General features: G+C 36.9%; 1 protein-coding gene across 9 annotated transcripts in view; it reads right to left on the bottom strand.

The window, feature by feature from the left end:
- Positions 1-21,847, bottom strand: part of Atp11b (ATPase phospholipid transporting 11B (putative)) — a 98,781-nt gene that overhangs the window by 10,614 nt on the left and 66,320 nt on the right. For 2 of the 9 annotated variants that reach the window (XM_057756767.1, XM_057756768.1), the window contains exons 20-29: positions 20,197-20,350; positions 18,424-18,526; positions 14,453-14,598; positions 13,067-13,126; positions 10,181-10,308; positions 9,202-9,340; positions 6,632-6,697; positions 6,088-6,191; positions 4,514-4,679; positions 4,097-4,182 (exon numbers count right to left, since the gene is read on the bottom strand). In XM_057756767.1, coding sequence (XP_057612750.1) covers positions 4,097-4,182; positions 4,514-4,679; positions 6,088-6,191; positions 6,632-6,697; positions 9,202-9,340; positions 10,181-10,308; positions 13,067-13,126; positions 14,453-14,598; positions 18,424-18,526; positions 20,197-20,350 — 1,152 coding nt within the window. Of the gene's footprint in view, positions 1-1,513; positions 1,640-1,671; positions 2,023-4,096; positions 4,183-4,513; positions 4,680-6,087; positions 6,192-6,631; positions 6,698-9,201; positions 9,341-10,180; positions 10,309-13,066; positions 13,127-14,452; positions 14,599-18,423; positions 18,527-20,196; positions 20,351-21,847 lie in introns of those variants that run through there. The other 7 variants (XM_057756769.1, XM_057756770.1, XM_057756771.1 and 4 more) reach the window with 7 other exon arrangements.

Below are 21,847 nucleotides of genomic sequence, written 5' to 3'. Positions count from 1 at the left end.
AACTTGACTTATAAATTCCAGGGTCTCGGGCTGGAGAGATGGCTCAGCGGTTAAGAGCATTGCCTGCTCTTCCAAAGGTCCTGAGTTCAATTCCCAGCAACCACATGGTGGCTCACAACCATCTGTAATGAGGTCTGGTGCCCTCTTCTGGCCTTCAGGGATACATGCAGATAGACTATTGTATACATAATAAGTAAATATTTAAAATAAATAAATAAATTCCAGGGTCTCACAGATCCCAGGCTGACCTTAAACTCTTTCCTGACCCTTCTGACTCAAGACTGAAGTACATGCCACCATGCCCAGTTTATGCAGTGGTGGGACTGCGCTCAAGGCTTTGTGCAGGCTAGGCAAGCACTCTACCAACTGAGCTACATCTCCAGGCACCTAACTATAATCTCTTGAAACATAACAAAGTGAAAATTTAGAATTCATTTAAATTTCTTCTGAATTACTACTGCTACTGGTACTATTACTGATTGAGAACCAATTAACTGCCCCCACTGAGGGCAATTTGCTAAAGGAATCTTACTTTAAGTCTCATGGAATAATTCATATTTTTCAAATTACTGTATGTTCCTTGATCAGATTTATATTCTAAGTGGCTTTGTCTTCAGGTTTCTTGATTTGCTTATTCTAGATGAGCTACAGTATCTTCTTAAACAGAAATCACAATAAAATGACAATTAAGGAAAAAGAGAATGACTGGTGTAGTATTTATAAGTACTACAACCCAAAATGTTCATATCCTAATTATACCTAGAAGTAGCTTGGATTTATTGTTCAAAAGGGGAGCAAACTATTCCCATAAAAATCAATACTTTTAAGATTTACTTATTTCATATGAGTGTTTTGCCTGCATCTATGTATGTGTGTGTACATGGACATGTCTAGGGATGGTTGTGAGTCATCATGTGGGTGCTGGGGACCAAACCCAGGTCCTCTGCAAGAACAGCAAGTGTTCTTAACCACTGAGCCATCTGCAGCCAACAATTAATGTTTCTACAGAGATACAACTAGAAAAATATATGGAAAGACACCTCTGTGAAATGCCAGTTAATGGAAAGCCAGTTACTCAGTCTAAGCACACTTGCTCATTTGATTATTCAACTCCAAGAGAGGAGGACTTCAGTAGTTCAGTGTCTCTATTAAAATGCATAAAAATTACACAAAGGAGGTAATGATTTCAAAATGATGAGGTATGACATACTTTCAAAAGAAGTGGAAAGGAATAACTTCTGGACTGAGATAACAGGCTGTGAAAACACCACACTATGACAGAATCTGAAGTGAAGTGTGATTTATCACTGGAGATCCCAAGAAATAAGAAATTCAGGATAAACATGAAGAATGAAGGGATACAAACAAGGAAAAGAACTAAGCCAAAACAACAGAGGAGGACCAGGGAAGAATCAGCACAGTGGAATGGAAATGTGATGCCCGTTCTCCATGGCATACCCAAAACATAAGAATGCAGTACAGGAGTCCCCAAGAAGGCCCAACAAAGTACTACCTAGTGCACGCAACAACTGTCCTGCTGGCTGCAAGCCTCAGCTAGCAGGTGCCTACTGTCCTCCCCTCTGTGCTGGCTTTCAGCAAATTCATATGCTGAGCCGACTGAACCCTTATCTTCTTCCATCTAGAAGGACAGAAAAGCATTAAGTCTTATATTCAGAATAATACTCTCACAGCACAGTTTAAAATCAAAGTAGTAGGTTGGTCTACAATCTGTGGGGCACAGACGTAAGTTCACACAACAGCACAGTTACTGTAACAGGACAGAGAGAGACAAGGAGCTTCTTGGAGAATATAGCAAAGCATACCATATGAAGACAGTGCAAAGCTCTGAGAAGCACACAGCCTAGTAAAAGCCAAGTTTCCTTTGGTTAAATTCTATTTCTTCTGTAAAACTCAGTGTCACCAAGACTTAGCATTTGTTTTCTCATCTGCACTCTCATTAGGTCACTGCTCTACTTTTAACTGGGCTGGAGAGCAGAAGGGTCACATGACCATAAACAGCAACTGTAGAAAGAGGGCATAATTTACTTGTTAATAAAATTAAGTTGAAATATTTCTTTAGGGAATGTCAACTTATAAACATAGATTTAATTTTTTTATGTGTATGAGTGTTTTGCTTGCATGTATGAATGAGCCTGGTGCCTGTGGAGCCAGAAGAGGGTGTTGGATCCCCTGGAACTAGAGTTACAAATAGCTGAAACACCAGGTGAGTGCTGGGCACTGAACCCACGTCCTCTGAAAGAACAGCCATTGCTCTTAACCGCTGAGCCCTCTTGATATCAAGCCCAGCAAAGGTCAACTTGTTTCTGTCTGGATTTGGCTGAGAATAGTATCTTCTTATTGTTTTTCTTTGCTGCTGATTTGAAGTGAACAGTATAAAACACCCATGTGCTATATAACGATCCTAGACTCCCAGGAAGGGGACCATGCAGAGATGCGCATACCGCAGCACACTCCCAGGAAGGGGAGCACGCAGAGATGCGCATACCGCAGCACACTAGAAGGAGTAGAGTGTGGCACCAGCGCTCAGGCCAGCTGTGAGGAGAGCAGTAGATTCTTCTTCAGTGACATCTCACCCAAAGGTCCTGTTTTCATGGCAATCTTTCCGAGGAATGTTAATATTACTAGTTTATTACAATATTATAATACCTGGGGTCTCACTGCACATTGCTTTCCTCATTCTTTTATGTCTAGTATTGCTTTTTTAAAAAAGGGGTTGTTTTAAGACAAAATATGTAAAACTACAAATTCACAACAATATGATTAATCACAGTGTAAGTTATCATCCTTTAACAAGAGCTGGCCTATGTTCTTTTATATAATAAACTCTTCTATTGGCAGGTCTTTAGTATAAGATAGATAGCCACTGATTATAGAAAATTAGCTATTCAAAAAAGTGAGGGATACATATTTGCCTCAACCAAAAGTAAAAATCAAACCTTCATTACAGATCTTGTAAATATAAAAAATGATTTACCATTCATTTGCTATACATAATTATTGTAGCTATCATTCAAAGAAAAATATCTGAAAAAATTTAAAAGTAGGAATAAAAACACAAAAAGGTTAGTAAAACTTTAAAACACCTTTTAAATTATAAACTCATATCACCTGACAGTTAAATGGTCTTATATCAAAGCTATTCATTTGATCAAGTGAATACACATAAATTAGAACTTTTGAGAATAAAAAATAATTTAAAATACACATAATTGTCAGACTGGTGGCATATGCTTTTAATCCCAGCATTCACGAAGCTGAGACAGGTACATCTCTGTGAGTTTAAAGCCAGCCTGGTGTGCACAATGAGTTCTAGTACAGCCAGACACCCTGTTTCGAAACAAACAAAAAGCAAACAAACGTATTTTTTTTGACATTTTATAATACTAAAAGTTCTAGGATTTCAGCTTGCATTTCCTTCTATCAAAAGACATCTTGAGGCTAGTTTTTTTTTTTTTTTTTTTTTTTTTTTTTTTGGTAAACTTCCAAATTGGCATGGCTGTGGAGGTAAGAGTTAAATATAAGATATAAAATATATATTTCAACTTATAGATGCAATAAAGAACAGCCAAGATGTATGATACTTATGTAGCCACTGTAGTATACAAAGACACACACACACACACACACACACACACACGTATTTATATCACAGATTAAGGCAAGACAAAAACACAGGCAACTCTTACAAGTTATTACAACTTAGGTTTAAACTTCGTGATGACTTTTTAAGTACTCGACATGCAGGAGCACACGCATGACTATGACAACATGCAGGAGCATACACGCATGACTATGACAAGCAGAAGCATTAGAATTATGCTAGAAAAAATAGGTGTGACATATGTAACAGGTACAGTTCTCTGTCCTCATGTTTAATTTTCATCTGAATTTTCTTTCTGAAGAAGAATGGATGTCATTTTAAAATTTTAATACATGTATTAATTAAGGTCAAATTAGAGACAGAGCTGTGCTAACAAAAATACTTGACTCTTTATTGATGCATCTGCCCATCTTTTGAATATTATTTATTGACCTTTGCATGCATAAGGGTTACAAGGATCTACTCCTACTCTACCTAAGTTTGCTCAGCTGATTCCTTGCCCTCGACAAAGGCTGCAGTGCGATGAACTCGTCACTTAAAGCAACTGTGTTGGAGTACATCTATAAGTAGACAGAAAAGGGATGGGACACACACAAGTCAGTGAGCTGTATTCATCATCTGGGAGACAGACACAGGACAAGCTTTGTAAATACCAAACACCTGTTCCCACAAGAGCAGAAAACATGCACAGTATGCACACAACTGGTATTTAAATTATAATTACTAGCAGTCACAAAAATTAATAGAAAAAATAAGAAAAAATTAAAACAACAGACTTAAAACTATTGGAGATGCTCTGCTATAGGAAGAGGTGTTTTCCAACAGAAGCACTCTGTAATTGTAGTTACAGCGCTTTGTTCCCACAGGAGTACTAAGTATGAAAGTGCGCACCTGTGCCTTTTCTGTACTTGTTGGATGAAGGTGTCGGTCAAACACTTTCTTCACAACGTCAAGGAACAGACAAGTAACAACCATGAGGAGTATGGCAAACCACACCGGTCCACTTGACAGGAGCTGAATAAATACAAAGTACATATTCTGGGAGCCCAAAAATGGCCTGCAAAGAAAGATAGTAGACTCATTAAAAGCAAACACTGGCTATGCATAGTATCACATGCCAGTATTCTAAACACATGCAAGAGTAGGCAGAACCCTGGGTTTGAGGCCTACACACAGTGAGATGTTGTGTTAGAAACAAACAAGTGAAATAAAAATTTAACAAGTTAAATCAAGACATCAGCAAAACTTAAACAACTGAAAGTAACAATTTTAAGAGTGCCAGGAAAATTTTCTAAATTGAAACTGGAAAAACTTAAATAAACTAATGAAATATAGACTGGATTAAAATGTAAAATCCAGTTTAATTATTTTTAACAATTATAATTTTTATTAATAGGGGAATGGCAAGCTATTAACTAGATCACCCTAGTTTCCTGGCAAGTTATAAAAGGAATAATGAAGACTAGACTGATGTAGACTACAGAAGTAATGCGTGAGGAAATACTTTCTACTGACTACAAAGGAAACACCGGGACAGGTAAAGCGCTCGCTGTGCAATACTGACAACCTGAACTCTCCTGGAACCCAGGAAAGGTAAAACGTGAGAACTGGTGCTGCAGAGTTGTCCTCTGATGTCCACATGGCTGTCATGACAACAACGATGACGATGACAACCACTACCACCACCACCCTCCTGATTATCCAAATCTCAGACTGAATGCTAGGTTTTTCTTTAAACACACACAGAGATGCTACATCATGGTATTATAAAGGTATCCTTTTTGGGTTTTTGTATATATCAACTTCTAGAGACTATAGGGAATATAGAAACAATTAGGGCAAGGTTTACAGACAAACAATATGCATACGTGTGCTCTTTTGTGACCCTTTTACGGAAGGTAATGATCAGTCAATTCAAGTTGTTTGAGCTTACCTTTAAAAAGTTTTGCCTGGTAAGTGGACCTAAGGTACAATAGACACATGTAATGTATATGCTTTCCAAAAGAAAGGTACCAGTTGACCATCACTTACCAAAAAATCTTAGGGAAGCATAATTGTTAATCTTTCAAAAAGCATTAAATGATCTACATTTAATGAAGATGAAACATACTATTAACCTTTGAGAGAGATGTTATCAATAAAAAGATAATGGGTTTTTATGACATTATACACATGAGAAAATAATTTAAAAATAATATGATTAGTATAAAAAACACTACTAATGGTCAGACAAATGGCTTATGGCCTAGCTTTCTTCTGTTTTCACCTTTGTGACCAAGAGGCTCAGTTTTCATGTAGAAAAATGAGGACAATAGGATTATTATGAAGATCAATTCAAAGGAATGAACTTACCAGCATAGTTTCTAAGAACTATTAGGATCAGAATTTGGTCATCAAGGAACCCACCATAATAAATGTTCATTATAGTTAAATCAACATAATTAAGACATAGTGTAATCACTCACCAGAGAATCCCACCATAAAACAAAGAAAATATAAAATAAAATATAATAGATCCCCAAGTGACAAGATGGTTGATCCAGGTCCAGAAATGAGTTTCCAAAGCCATCTAAAAGAAAAAAATGTTTCAGCAATATAAAGTAATTTAGTTTAACTTCCAGATAAAACTTAAGAATTACACATATCAATTATAGATGTCTAGAAGGTCCTATCCCCATATCACAGTTCTTTAGAAGGCACAATATTAATAAGAGTCTCATAGGAAATAGTGTAGTATTTTCCTTCTGAGGGAAAGCAGTATTAAATATCATGTAATGATATTACCTTAACTCCAAGGCACAAAATACACTGTGCTATTTTAGATGATATACAATGAAGCAAAATTTGCAACTGAAACTATATGAAGCTTTCAAACAGAGAGAAGAATTTATAGCAACATTTAAATGAATGATTAAAATTTAGTGAAACCATATACTGTAAAAAATCAAAAGGGAAACTATATATGAGATATACAGACAAAGTATGCAGTTTTCTAATGTGGTGGCATACCTTTACTGTGACCGTAATAACCATGACTGTGAAGACCAGAGTACCAAACGTCCAGTTTCCAAACATCTAAACACAAGGAACAGACTAATATGTTATATATATATTAGCATGATATTAATTCCACTGTAAGATAAAAGTAATTTTACTCTTTATAAAAATTATCTGAATTATTTCAGAGATATATACATGAACTCTGACAATATTAATAAAGTTACAAGAATGAAGACAACAACAATGAGGCTTTATTATGTATGGTAACTATTCTGGATAATGACCCTTTGGGTAATACCAGAAATCCAAAGATGGTTCAGAATTCAGAGCTGTGTATCAGATTGTTTTTACTTAGAATGATATAGTTGTGATTGCTTTATTCCTGTGCCCCTGCAAAAATAGTAATAAAACCTTGCTTGACCCACAGTTATTTTCTGAAACATTTCCAACCAGAAGTTAAAATAGGAAGTTTGCTATCATGTGTCTGGATAAAAAAATCTTAATAAGCAAAAAAAAAAAAAAAAAAAAAAGTCTTTAAACTTTAACCAGTACCTGAAAATAAAATGGCCAGTGGAACTATTCTTCAAATAATTCCATATAAAAAATGGAATTTATCTGTAAGTAATTCAGTCAGAAGTATTTTTTGGTCTTTATAGACTAAACTTACAAAGTCCATCAACTGCAGAATCCCAAAGAAATATCATTATCTTATTTCTATATTAAGACCATAATTATGTGCTTATATGAATTTAGTTTACAAAACAGTCATAATCTTGACACTCATTTAGACTTTTATGTAAAAGGCTGACTTGTTTTTAATGTACACATGTCTATAGTGATTACTTGACAAATTACTTAAGCTCCCTGACTCCTTACATCATTTGTAAAATGAGGGTAAATCTCACAGATGCTATTAAAATTTAAAGTATCCAAAAAGGATAAAGTTTCTAGAACATAAAAAGTGAATGGTATATACTTTCCTGCCCCCATATCCATCCTTCCATTATCCCAACCATCCCATTCCCCCAAGTTCTCCCTATCTTTCCCTTCTCACTTCTCTCCTCATCTCAGCTTTCCCCCATCCCACCCCCCCACCCCCAGTTCCCAAATTTTTGCCCAGCAATCTTGACTACTACCGATATCCAGGAGGATAACTGTATGTTTTTCTTTGGGTTCACCTTCCTATTTAGCTTCTCTAGGATAGCGAATTATAGGCTCAATGTCCTATATTTATGGCTAGAAACCCATTATGAGTACATCCCATGTTCCTCTTTTTGGGTCTGGGTTACCTCACTCAGGATAGTGTTTTCTATTTCCATCCATTTGCATGCAAAATTCAAGAAGTCATTGTTTTTTACGGCTGAGTAGTACTCTAATATGTATATCTTAATTAAGGGAGCCATTTTAGGGTTGGCAAGAGCCTTGACTCTAGAGGGGTTCCCAGGGGTTCAGAGAGATGTACCCAACTAGGTCCTTGGGCAGCTGAGGAGAGAGAGCCTGAAATGCCCGATCCTATAGCCATACTAACGAATATCTTGCATATTACCATAGAACCTTCATCTGGCGATGGATGGAGATAGAGACAGAGACCCACATTGGAGCAATGGACTGAGCTCCCAAGGTCCAAATGAGGAACAGAAGGAGGGAGAACATGAGCAAGGAAGTCAAGACCGCAAGGGGGGCACCCATCCACTGAGACGGTGGGGCTGATCTATTGGGAGATCACCAAGGCCAGCTGGACTGGGACTGAAAATGCATGGGATAAAACTGGACTCACTGAACATGGTGGACAATGAGGACTGCTGAGAAGTCAAGAACAATGGCACTGAGTTTTGATCCTACTGCACGTACTGGCTTTGTGGGAGCCTAGCTGGTTTGGATGCTCACCTTCCTAGACCTGGATGGAGGACCTTGGACTGCCCACAGGGCAGGGAACCCTGACTGCTCTTTGGACTGGAGAGGGAGGGGGAGGGGAGTGGGGTGTGGGGAGTGGGGGGGGGAGGGAAAAGGGAGGCAGGGAGGAGGCAGAAATTTTTAATTAAAAAAAATTAATAAAAAAAAGTGAATGGTAAATATATATGATTAACAATGGAGCAGCAATTAGCATTCCTTTATTTGAGGGTACCTTGTCATCCACCAAGAAGATACAAAATGTAGAAATCCTATTGAATCAATGCTTCTCAGTCTTTAAATATGCAGACTTGGAAATTCTAAAGTCAATGGTATCAGCTGGAATCCTCCAGAGGCAGTGCCTTCAGGAATATGGCGGCAGGGGGCAACTTTGACCTCCAGTAAGAAGTCCACGTCCTAATCTGAGGGTCTGATTTTACTTAAGACATGCTATACTGTATTTCCCTAGGAAGAATGCAGACGGCATTTTGCTTGTGTAAGTCACACTTGGTGACTTCTTCGGAGGGTAAGGAGTAAGCTCATAAAAGACCAGCTCTCTGCACGTTGACATCCCATTCAACTACAGGTGAGGCAGAAAGCATTTGGGGGTCAGGCTACGGAGAAGTGATTTAAACGTTCATATTTATCAACATTTTAATATTTTTAAAGCATTCTCACTTTTTTTTTACCTGGCCATTTCCAAGCAGAGATGTATCTTTCCCCACGAGAAAATAGGATCCAAAAAAAAAAATGAAGGCGTGGCTGAAACCCAGGATGGTCCAGTAAAGAAATGCTTTAATGCTCAAGAGACGGTTTTTACTAATGTCCCTACAATTATTTTTAAAGAAAAAGGAACACATTAAGATTAATTTTTTAATCTTCTAGGCAATTAATTTAAACTGATAATTTAAACAATAGGATTTTAAGATGACTAAAATTATCAGCATAAAGAATAAACCTAAATTTGCAAACAATCATTTCTAATAATTTATAACAGCTGAGAGTTCATATAATGGATTCTAATACCTTTTCATTTGATAATAAAACACAACACAGGCACAATACTTCAGTGTGACTGTGAAAAACCTGATTATCTGTATCATAGTCTGCTCCCATTTAGTCTCTGCCATGATGATCTCTTAGTGAGACAGAAGCTCAAGTCAGCACCAAGGTGCCTCATTATTTTGGTTGAGAAGTTAACCGTTCTGGGAATAACAGACTGTCATGGTTTTCCTGGTAAACTAGAGCAAGCTACTCCACACCATAACTGGTTATGTCTCTGACTGGCAGCTCTATAGCCTCTACAACAGTTTATGAGGATCAGTGGCTGGGCCTGACAGACTCGACATTCTAGGACCACTTAGTTTTGGGGGAGTTCTGAAAAAAGTTGCAGTTATTCTCCTTCACTTGCATTTAACACTAATAAATTATCTAATAGTAGAACGTAAACAATTTTTAGGAACTCTCGATGCTATTAACAAGCGAGTAACTTCTCTTGTGTACATGGAGTAGAATACTTCCAAGAGTTGAAGTGTTTACTCTTAAAAACACCAGAAACTTATGGAAAATTTCCCTTTAATATTGAAACACTGTAAGCTATGCAACAATTATGCTTTAGTATTTATACCAAGAGCTCCCTATACACATCCGACATTGGGAAATACATACCGATAGAGGGTAGGCTTGCTCTGTAACACATGAGGGTTTATATGTTGTTCCAAAAGACTATATATGAGAACAGGCAGGGAAGTAAAACAGATATTGTACAAAGTCAGGTACACGCTGTCATACAGTGTCTAAAAGAGAAATAAATTGGAGGAATTTTGAGATTCTAAATTATTATTTCTATTACACATATAATAATGGAAAAATACTAAAAATATGTACCTTAATTTTTCAATTTATGCTAAAATCCATTTTAAAGAGTTTCAATTAATAAATGTGATTTGTTTTAGTATAGAACCTATACTGTTCCTAGATTTATATCTGTGGAACTAAAAAATTTCACTGATTAAGTTTTTAGTTTTCATAATGTAGTAAATTGGATCTCCATCTAAGAATTCCTCAGTTTGGTCAGTAGGATGCAGTTTCACAGTCCTCCTATAAGCATTCTAGGATCCTGGGGTGTCTCTGTTGGGCTGCACATCATTTCCCCACCCACCTTCATCCTTCATCTGTACTGCCTGTAGTACTGAACCTCGCCCCCTTCCATGGAACCTTCTTTTTTTTTTTTTAAAGATTTTATTTATTTATATGTATACAACATTCTGCCTCCATGTATGCCTGAATGCCAGAAGAGGGAGCCAGATCTCATTACAGATGGTTGTGAGCCACCATGTGGTTGCTGGGAATTGAACTCAGGACCTCTGGAAGAGCAGCCAGGGCTCTTAACCACTGAGCCATCTCTCCAGCCCCCTGGAACCTTTTTTTGTTTTGTTTTTTGTTTTTTGTTTTAAAGTGGCTTAAGTCTTCCATCTCTTCCTCTCAAGTGTTCTAGTTGCTGCTACTGGTACTAATGCTTTAACTCTTTACTTAGGATCCACACAATGTTCCTACTGTCATTGTGCTGATGGGTTTTTGTCAACTTGATACAAACCAGACGTATCTGGGAGAAGGGAAGCTTAACTGAAAAAAATGCCTCCATAATGTTGACCTGTAGGCACTATTGCTCTGATTAAGGACTGATGTGGAAGAGTCCAGGCCACTCTGGGCGATGCCAACCCTGGGCAGGTGGTCCTGGGTTGTCTAAGAAGCAGGCTGAGTGAACAAGCCAACAAGCAGTGCTCCTCCATGGCCTCTGTCTCACTTCTTGCCACATGTTCCTACCTTGAGTTCCTGCCCTGACTTCCCTCAGGGATGGAGTATGGCCTGAGAGCTGGAAAGTGAAATAAACACTGTCCTTCTCAAATTGCTTTTGGTTATGATGTTTTATCATAGCAATATACACCTTAATGAAGACACTTATTAATACTATCTATTTGAAAACCCAGTCAAAATATATCTGGTTCCCACTGTCATATGACCTTAAAGTATTTAATTCAGGTAAGCTATTGCTAGTAATCAATGTCTATGCAGGCATTTAAAAGTTAAAGCTCTGTCTTGTAAATAGGGGAAAAAAGAAATTGTGAAAAGGAATGATTTTTTCCTTTTCTTTTTCTCTTTTTTTAGGTGCATAAAGTTTATTGAACAGACCATATAGAATTATTCCTCCCTAGAGGCATTCATAATCTTCCGTGGATCATAACTGGGGTGTGTGCACACTCAGGGCCCTCACTGATATCAATACCTTGATGAACTAAAGCTCTGGGAAGTTATAAAACTAATAGACCTCTTGGGAAGCTGGGGGCATCTCTTCCAGCCATTACAAATATGTGGAGACCATCAAGCTGGCAGAGCTGTATGTTATGGGAAATGTACTACTGACAGGAGCTCCTGGATGTTTTAATAAGTGCTATGAAACCTGTCCCTGATAATAAAATGGAAAAAAATGAAAAACTGAGTGGGGAAAAAAGCATAATGCATGATCACTAAAACGTGAAAATCATGTAATAGGCGTGAAAGTACATTTTCACATTTACCTACTCAATACATAAATTTATCAGAACATAAAATGTTTTCTCAAGCAAGTTAAAGACTGCTGCTTTCCAGAAAAGAAAAGGCAAATGAAAACAAGTCAATCTTTTTTTTTTTTTTTTTTTTTTTTTTGGCTTTTTGAGACATTGTTTCTCTATAGCTTTGGAATCTGTTCTGGAACTAGCTTTTGTAGACTTGGTTGGCCTGGAACTCACAGAGATAAGTCTGCCTCTACCTCCTGAGTGTCAGGATTAAAGGCGTGCACCACCATTGCCTGGCGGAACTAATGAATTTAATCATAACTGAAGACTGTGTAATGTAGTGATCATTTTAAGATACACAATGAGCTATGTGAAAGGGTGATTATGGAAAGCCAGTTTTTGAGGTGAGATTTATGTAATCCCTGAACCAAATCACTAAGGTTATGCCCAAATTTTTAAGACTTCAGGATCAGAAATCAAACAAAACAAAACAAAACAAAAAACCAAACCAAAACAAAGTGAACCTCTGTTAATTCTTGGTCACAGATAGTTTGTACAAGCGGTCAGTTATTAAGGTCGGGAAGTTACTAAGAGTATTTGATGGACCTAATACTTAGCATTACTGGAGGTGGCGGTGGTAATTCTCACCTGTCATCCTGCCACTTGGGAAGTAGAGGCAAGAGGACCACCCGTTCAAAATTGTCCCTGACTACACAGTGAGAGGGCACCTGGGGTACATAAAACCTTGCACAAACAAACACACATACAAATAAATGAAGAGAGACTTTTTTTTTGAAAAAAGTCTACAATTAACATATATTTTGGTATTAATAGTTTCAAATTAAAAGCCAAAATAAATATTATGACTGTTAGGTGAATTAAGTAAATATACCTACTTACTTATACAACAACAAAATAAATGAAGTTTGTTTAAATACTTGTCAAGATTTGAACAAATTACTTTTCTAAAAGGACAAACACAAACCTTTATTTTACTTACTTGCTGAGAAAACAAACAGTAGAACTGATATAAAAATTGGGGTGTGATAAAGCACACATTCTGAAAAACAAGACAAAATGGGAAGTAATTTTAAATATTTACAATCAAAGAGAAAGAAGTCTTAAAATGGTTATTAAAGTATCTAGAAACAGAATCTCAGTTGACACTGTAAGATGCCTTCTCTAAAGACACATTCATGAAAATGAGAACACAGAATTCTCATTTTATTAAATCATGCCTAAAATCTGATTAAGGAATCATATAGACATTATAATAAATTTTCTTAGTTCTCACCAGTTCTAAGCAGTAAAAGTCATGTTCTAACTGCTAATTTGTAGCACAGATATTACAATATGCAATAGTTGCTCATATTTCAGGCTATGAGAATCTGATACTGTGGACTACTGAGGGGACATAAGGGGCACTGTCATAACATCTTTCTACCACAATATCTTTCATAGCGCAAGTGAAGCTAGAACAATAGGTTAGAAAAACTGTCACATCATCTCAAGGTAATATGACTTTTTATGTTCTATCAGTTTGCAACTATTCCTTACACAACACATACAAGATATTCTAGTGTGGTAAATGTTTATAAGCAAGGACTCAACACGGGTTCCACTGAATCTCATCTTTCTTGAAAGGGTCCAATGAGAGAAGATTATTTTAATATTACAATCTGTTTTATTATACAAATAAACCCTTTGTAACTGATAGGATGATATTATACATTGCACAGGGCCACCCTTGAAACAAAAGAGTTAATTAAGGAGCTCTGCCATGAATCCATGAAATTAGAGAGAGGCTCAATCAAATTTACTAGACCAACATAAAATAGCTTTAAGCAAATTGCATTTTTTTTTTGCAGTTGAGTTTACAAATGATACATTTAAGTGTAAATTTTGATACTTGATAAATTTATATACCATAAGATTAGAGAACTTTCTCAAAGTGTGTGTTTGTGAGCTCTCTCATTTTTGACATTTTACTGTGTGTGTGAGAGAGACGGGCAGACAAAGAGAGTGAGCAAGTTCACACCATGGCACATATTTAAAAGTCTGAGGACAACTCACAGGAGTTCTCTCCTTCTACCATGGGGTCTTGGGTTTGAACGCAGGGTATCAGGCTTGTTGACAAGAGCCTTCACCCACTGAGCCCTCTGACTGACCCAAAAATGTTCTAATAGCCCTCCCTTTCAAGCAATCCTACTCGTGTCTTGATGGAACAGACGACCACTGATCTGCAGTTGGAACAATAAATTTATTACAAAATAGTTATTTTTGTTTAAAGAAACTATTTTAAGAATAATTTGAATGTCTGTATCATTCTTAAATTAGAATTTTAAGTTGAAATATTAACTAATCCTTATAATCCAATGAAACTCACCTTATAAAAAAAATACTGTACAAGGGTAGCTATTCTAATATAATAAAAATGACCATGAACAAACAGTAATTTGGAGAGGAATTTAAATCTAGCTACTGCATAGTCACTGTTCCTTGCAGCTTGTCTTCCTTCTTTACCCATGATTCCTAAAATAAAGAAGACAAAAGGGACGTTCACTAACAAACAATGTGTAATTTTCACAATATATATCACTCCAAACTATTTATACTTGCTGTAACGCTAAATACTTATATACAGCGGTTAGCTGCTATCCAAAAGGCTGTTCTACTTAAATATGCTTAATATAAGTCAATTATATACCAGGCATGTAACATCAATCTTCAAAGGATCAGAAGAAAAAAATAATACTGAAATGTTCAGATAGTGGGGCATCAATTACACACTGATAAGCACAAAGTGCTAAACTTCTCATGAGCAGGCGGCTCTAGGACATCTTTAAATTCACCAGTTCAAAAGAATATTAAAAGATGAAAATTCAGGAATTTGAACCCAATAAAAATAAGCATATTTTTATAATTTTTAAGCAATACTGTATAAATGAATGTGTTTTTAAGTAAAAAAATGGGTTTTCCTATACATTTTCAATAAATAAAGTAAGTAAAGACTGTACACCCTGAAAGCAATGCATCATTTTACCTGGAAAATAAAAGTCTTCTTTTAACAAATACGCATTTTCATAACATTTTATTTATATTTTAATGAGTGACTAACCATAATAAACATTCAAGTGTGTATATCTGTACAGTGTTTGATTTGTTTTTATTTTTGCTTTCTTTTGTTTTTTTAAAAACCAACAGGTCTTATATACAAAACTACAAAACAAGGTGTTTTTTGCTCTCAAGGATAAAAACACTCTTTTTAAAAATTTACAGTGGGGACTGTGGTGGTGCACACTTTAACCCCAGAACTCAGGAAGCAGAGGCAGAGGCAGAGGCAAGTTGATCTCTGTGACTTTGAGGACAGCCTGGTTCACACAGAGTTCAAAGTCAGACAGGGCTACATAGTGAGACCCATTTAAAAGAACAAGTGTGAGCATGAATGCTGGAGATACCTCTTCCAAAAGCACTGAAGTGAATGACATGCACACAGAATCTATTATGTTCAGCCAAGATAGCTCAGGACAGTTCAGGTCCACAGAGGCCAAGTGTCAAGGCAACAACACCAGAGACACGGAGGATGATGGGAGTTTTAAATCTATGTTTAGGTACAGAAGTGGATTATTATTAAGATAGAGGTGCACAACAAACTCACTTCCACATTAGAATTCCAAAAGAATTCAGCCTCAAAATACCCACCGTGTCATAGAAACCCAGGATACCCAAGCTGCAGAACTCTGGGATAACAGGCAGATAATCACAATACAGGTTATGACCCTCAGGGCCCAGTATGGTTTCGGTTCTCACAGTAGCCAACAGTACCTTGACTTCAAAGCACATCACTTGGCTTAATCCCTCAGAATTGGATCTGCTAGCTACAGCTAGATGTCATCAGCAGCCAGGCTCTTCTTCCTCTTGTGGAAAGGCAAGCTACAGAAAGTCAAGCCAGTGACTGTGTTGCTGTTAGTAACACTTAACTACGATCCAGATTGTTCGGAATGGGTGTGGGGAGGGTTCACCTCCAGTGTTTCCAGGGCTGGGTTTTGTCACAACAGGTAGCTAAGCTGTGTGGGGACCAAGCTGCCTCTTGGCTTCAAAACTTACATCAAGAACAGGACTGACGGCAGTGCTGATGGTAGTGCAGAGACATGAAAAGTTAGTATGAGCGAAAAAAGGAGAGAGCGTGTGCAGAGACGTGGTGATGCAAAATGAATATATATTTTTTTAACTTGGAGAGATGTACCACTCAATCCTGCGGCTTTGGTGAGAAAGTTTTCAGAGAGCAATGACAGCAAATAACGTTTTGCGTCAAAAGACATCCACATTGTTGGCAGACTTTGAGCTGTGTCCTTAGGAAACCCTCTTAGCTGGCTGTCTAAGGAAAATACTCTACTTCCCTCCCCGTGTCACCTGCTGTGAATGCTGCCTGGCCTGTGCTCCCTGTTACTGAGCTGGGAGTGTGGGAAGGAGGGGAACTGAAGCTGAGGAAGCGAATGTGGACTGAGCTTGCAGTGTGCTTTGCAGAACTTGTAGGCAGAGTTCCCCAGGGAGCTCATAAAATGACAAAAAGTCCTAACTGGACAGGCAAAGACAGTAATTAGTTACAACACCTAGAGAAAAACCAGGTTTTAAAGCTTATATCACTGGAATTCTTTCATACTGTAAATTATATTTGACGCATATAACTAATATATCATTCACAAATGTGATTATCTGCTTTTCATCTTACATTTGTTTATTATGTGTATGTATGCATGTACGTGTTTTTGAGATGAGCTACTCTGGCCTGGAACTTCAGTCTGTCTCAGCATCTGAAGTCTCTGTGGTCAGCACTGAGATTACAGATAATATCTGTACATATCCTGCTATACACAAAGCTTCTGTAAAGCAAAGCACACAGTCAACAAGACAAAACAACAGCCTACAGAATGGGAAAAGATCTTCACTAACCCCACATCAGAAAGAGGTCTGATCTCCAAAATATACAAAAAACTCAAGAAATTGGTCATCAAAAGAACAAATAATCTAATAAAAAAAATGGGAGTACAGACCTAAACAGAGAACTCTCAACAGAGGAATCTAAAATGGCTGAAAGACACTTAAGAAAATGTTCAACATCCTTAGTCATCAGAAAACTGTAAATCAAAACAACTCTGAGATTCCATCTTATATCTGAAAGAATGGCTAAGATCAAAAACAATGATGACAACTTATGCTGGAGAGGTTGTGGGGTAAAGGGAGCACTTCTGCACTGCTGGTGGGAATGCAAGCTGGTACAGCCCCTTTGGATGTCAGTGTGGAGATTTCTCAGAAAATTAGGAAACAACCTTCCTCAAGACCCAGTAATACCACTTCTGGGTAAATATCCAAAGGATGCTCAATCGTGCCACAAGGACATAGGCTCAACTATGTTCATAGCAGTATTGTTTGTCATAGCCAGAACCTGCAAACAACCTAAATGCCCCTTGATCGAAGAATGGATAAGGAAAATGTGGTACATTTACACAATGGAGTACTACACAGCAGGAAAAAATAATGACATCTTGAATTTTGCAGGCAAATGGATCTAGAAAACATCACTTTGAGTGAGGTAACCCAGACCCAGAAAGACAATTATCATATGTACTCACTCATAAGTGGTTTTTAAAACATAAAACAAAGAAAAACAGCCCACAAAACACAATCCCAGAGAACCTAGACAACAACCAGGACCTTAAAAGAGACACACATAGATCTAATCTAGATGGGAAGTAGAAAAAGACAAGATCTTCTGAGTAAACTGGGAGCATGGGGACCTTGGGAGACGGTTGAAGGGGAGGGAAGAGGCAGGGAGGGGAGCAGAGAAAAATGTAGAGCTCACTAAAAATCAATAAAAAAAAATCAGAAAAGTACTAGAGATTTTGTTTTTACCAATGTTTGGTATAATTCTTTTCTCTAAAACTGTCCTCAAAATGTACAGAATAATTTTTGGATTCACATAAAAGTAATAATAAGTATAAAATAAGAATTTAAAACCTTGATAACAACCATGTCAGAATTCTGGAGTTAAAAGGATAAACGATGTGTGAAAGTTCTTTGTCAGATACAAAATGAGAGGTAAAAATAAAATTACTTTTATTATTAAGGAGAATTAGCAAAGAAAAAATTCACTAATGGGATGCCGCTTCCTTTAATAATTAAAATAATGTAAATAGTGGACTAAACAATAATTGGTTTCTTATGGGGATATACTATTATGTACTGTTATACTGTATTTGTTTTCACTCAAACACTAGACATTGTACTTCACAAAAAGGAAAACTCAAAACTACCAAATAATTATACCACTTTAAAATTCAAGGAAAAGTCAATCACCTATGCCAACATGTGCTTCTTGTATCATGCTGACATCATTAGCACCATCACCAACAGCCAATGTTATCGGTTTCTCAGGTGAGATTTTTATCAGTCTTATTACCTGAAAAACACACAATGAATTTATTCTTTGTGATAAGGTTTTAACTCTCTTGTATTTGGGTAACATCTTTCATCTGAAATTTAATGCAGTAGTATGGTGGTGAAGACATCTGAGTTCATGCTGGACAGTAACACTAATGTAAGGTTCACTCTTCAAGGGGCAAGGAGATTAAGGGTTTAGGAATGTCTTTCACAAGTGTTATAACAAAATCCATGTTGTTTTGCATTTTAAGAAAAATTTTAAAATGCACTCTAAAATCTTTAATAACTTATTTAAATAAATAACTATATTTCACTGAGTTATCAAAACAAAATTCTCAAGAAAGAAAATACTCTAAACAAAGAAAAGACACCTATTTAGTCTGTTTGGCTAAGTCTCAAGATTTAAAAAGATATTAACCCAAGTGAAATTAAAACATGCTTCTCTGGAATTTTTAATGGACAATGAGGACTACTGAGAACTGAAGAACAATGGCAATGGGTTCTTGATCCTATTGCACGTAATGGCTTTGTGGGAGCCCAGGTAGTTTGGATGCTCACCTTAATAGACCTGGATGGAGGTGGGTGGTCCTTGGACCTCCCACAGGGCAGAGAAACCTGCTTGCTCTTTGGGCTGAGGAGGAAGACTTGATTGGGGGAGGGGGAGGGAATGGGAGGTGGTGGCGGGGAAGAGGCAGAAATCTTTAATAATTAAATAAATTAATTAATAAAAAAAATATTTTTAAACCTGTGTGTGTGGGGGGGTGCACATGAGATGGCCAGTATTTGAGGGTCAGAGAAGAACTTTGTGAAGTTCTAGGTAGTGAATCAAGATCATTGGACTTATCTGATAGTACCTTTATCTACTGACTCTTGGTCTCAGATTCTTGGATGTGTTTTTATAACAGCAGAGACATGTCTATCCTAGTTTTAATCTCCACAGACTGGACACACAAGTACTATAACAAAATTCCATGAATCTAAATAAACCTGGATGTCTCTGTGCAAAACAACCAGTTCTTATATTGTTAAGGACAGTATAAGATATTCCTTTAGAAAGTTTATGGGATTATATTCATTTGTTTGTGTATGCATGTGTTCTACATGTATGAGCACACCAAGAGAAGTCAAAGAACAACTTATGGGAGTCTGTTCTCTCTTTCTTCCATGTAAGGCCTGGGGCTGGAACTCAGGTAGTCAGGCTTAGCAGTAGGTGCCTTTACCAGATGAGTGAGCCATCTTGTTGGCCTACCAAGAACAGTTTTTGAATGAAACAGTCCTAAACCTCAAAATATTCCAAACTGTAGGTTTACAAAAAATTTGTTTGAGGGGGTTTTCAGTTGAATTCTAGGCATCTGAAATTTAAACATTTCTTGCATACAGCTTTACATATTTGGATAATAAAAAATAGATTGGATTTAATTTTCCTAATTTATAACTTGACAGCTGCCTCCTCTCCTTCTTCCCTCTGTCTCTCCTCTTCTTGATACTTTGTTAGCCAAGGCTGGCCTCAAACTTTCAATCCTCTTGCCTCAGCCTCTTGGATGCAAGGATTTACAGGTGTGTGCCAGTATGCAGAGGTTGGTAACTTTTAACAAAGAATTGTCTTGTCTGGTCTTTCCTTCCTTCCTTTCCTCCCCATTCCTTCCTTTGGAAACTATTTTCAAGGAACTTTTTATGACATATACTTACTTTTGCTTTCTGTAAAGGTGCCATGCGGCAACACAACACAGCTGAGCAGTTTCTGCAAACTTCCATAAACAGCTTTTCATGCTCCCTGAGTGCAAGAGATAAGCTGGTCCCATCTACTACCAGCCCATGCTGAATCACATGGTCTTCTGTAATTCTAGAAAAGAATACAATTATATTCTTTATGTCATACTCTGAAGCCAGATTATTTACTTAATAAGACTCTTATTGTAAGACAGACAGTTCAACCAGATGAATGATTTGTGTATAAGTGAACAAACTCAGTTGTAGTATCTGAAAGGTGATGAAATACAGCTTTTGAACAAAATGAGAAATGCATACTAACGTTTATAACACATTTACCAAAAAAATATATAGAAGACCTAAAGAAAACACAATTAATGAGTGTTACATACTTGTATAGTATTATCAAAACTCTATCTTCTTTATGATTTTCAGTATTTTTAAGTAAACATTAATTTTTAAATATTTTTACTATGTTTTATTTACTTATTGTTTATATATATGTGTGTAGAGCCAGAGGACAACGTGAAAGAGATGGTTTTCTCTTGAGTCGCTGAACTCACATAGTCAGGCTTGGTAACTGGCACATTTACCCACTGAGTCATCTCATTGGTACAACATAACTTTTAATAACCAAGAAATAATTTCAGAAGGTATATATAAATTATTTTGAGCAGTTACTTTCTGCCTGACATTATTCTTAACTACTAACTCACCACAAAGGTGTTCATGGGCTCTCAAAGTTGAAGGGTCTAGTAATAGGAATAAAAAATATAAAATTGTAAGCCTAAAGAAATGGGAACAGACCATCATCAGCTTTGGATTAACTTTTAACAATTGTTTCCTTAGCTTGTGACAGGCAGCTCAATAGCTCTCAGCAGCTAGGGGGTTAGGCTTTTTTTGTTTGTTTTTGTTTTTTGTTTTTTATGATAACCCCCTGCCACTTACAACTGACAACTGCCGTGGACCAAAGTTAACTTTTAGTAGAAGTTTGTACATGATTCTTAGCATCCATTCCATCCTATAAACTTTGAGCAAAAGCTCCTCTGTGACTTTACATTTTGTATGATTTTGTATCCTTCCCTGCTCTGGGAAACTGGTTGTGACAGAAAAAGCTGTTAAGTTCTTGCAAACACTATTAACTGTGAAGGAAATCTACAGGCCTATGTAAACTCAACTTAACTAAAACACTGTTATCAAAAATTGTAAATCTTTAATTGCAGTATGTCTCTGAGCTTGACTTCTAAGTTATAAAAATTTATTTTTCCATGCCTAATGCTTACTTTTTGTTATAAAAGGGGGCCCCAAACACATTCCCATTGCCACAGTTTCAGAAGCCCACACTCAGGCTGTGGTCCTAGTTAACTGGTAAGCTTTTTGTGCCCTACAGTGACTTTTTTTTTTCTTTTGGAATAAGTTTGTTTCTGGTTTCATAGACTTTGGTGGTAAGTACCCCATTTTTTTGCATGCCTCTGACCCAACAAAAATAACAAGATTTCCAAGATGAAGTGCCTTCTATATTTAAGCAAAGACTTGTCTAGAAGTTATACTGATGACAATAAAGAATGTGAGCTCTCCGTTTCCTGCTGCCATGCTATCCTTGCAATTATGGACTCTTACCCTCTGGAAC

The sequence above is a fragment of the Chionomys nivalis genome, chromosome 24 (assembly GCF_950005125.1).
Source record: "Chionomys nivalis chromosome 24, mChiNiv1.1, whole genome shotgun sequence".
Taxonomy (NCBI): Eukaryota; Metazoa; Chordata; class Mammalia; order Rodentia; family Cricetidae; genus Chionomys; species Chionomys nivalis.
This window is presented reverse-complemented; position numbering and strand designations above follow the sequence as displayed.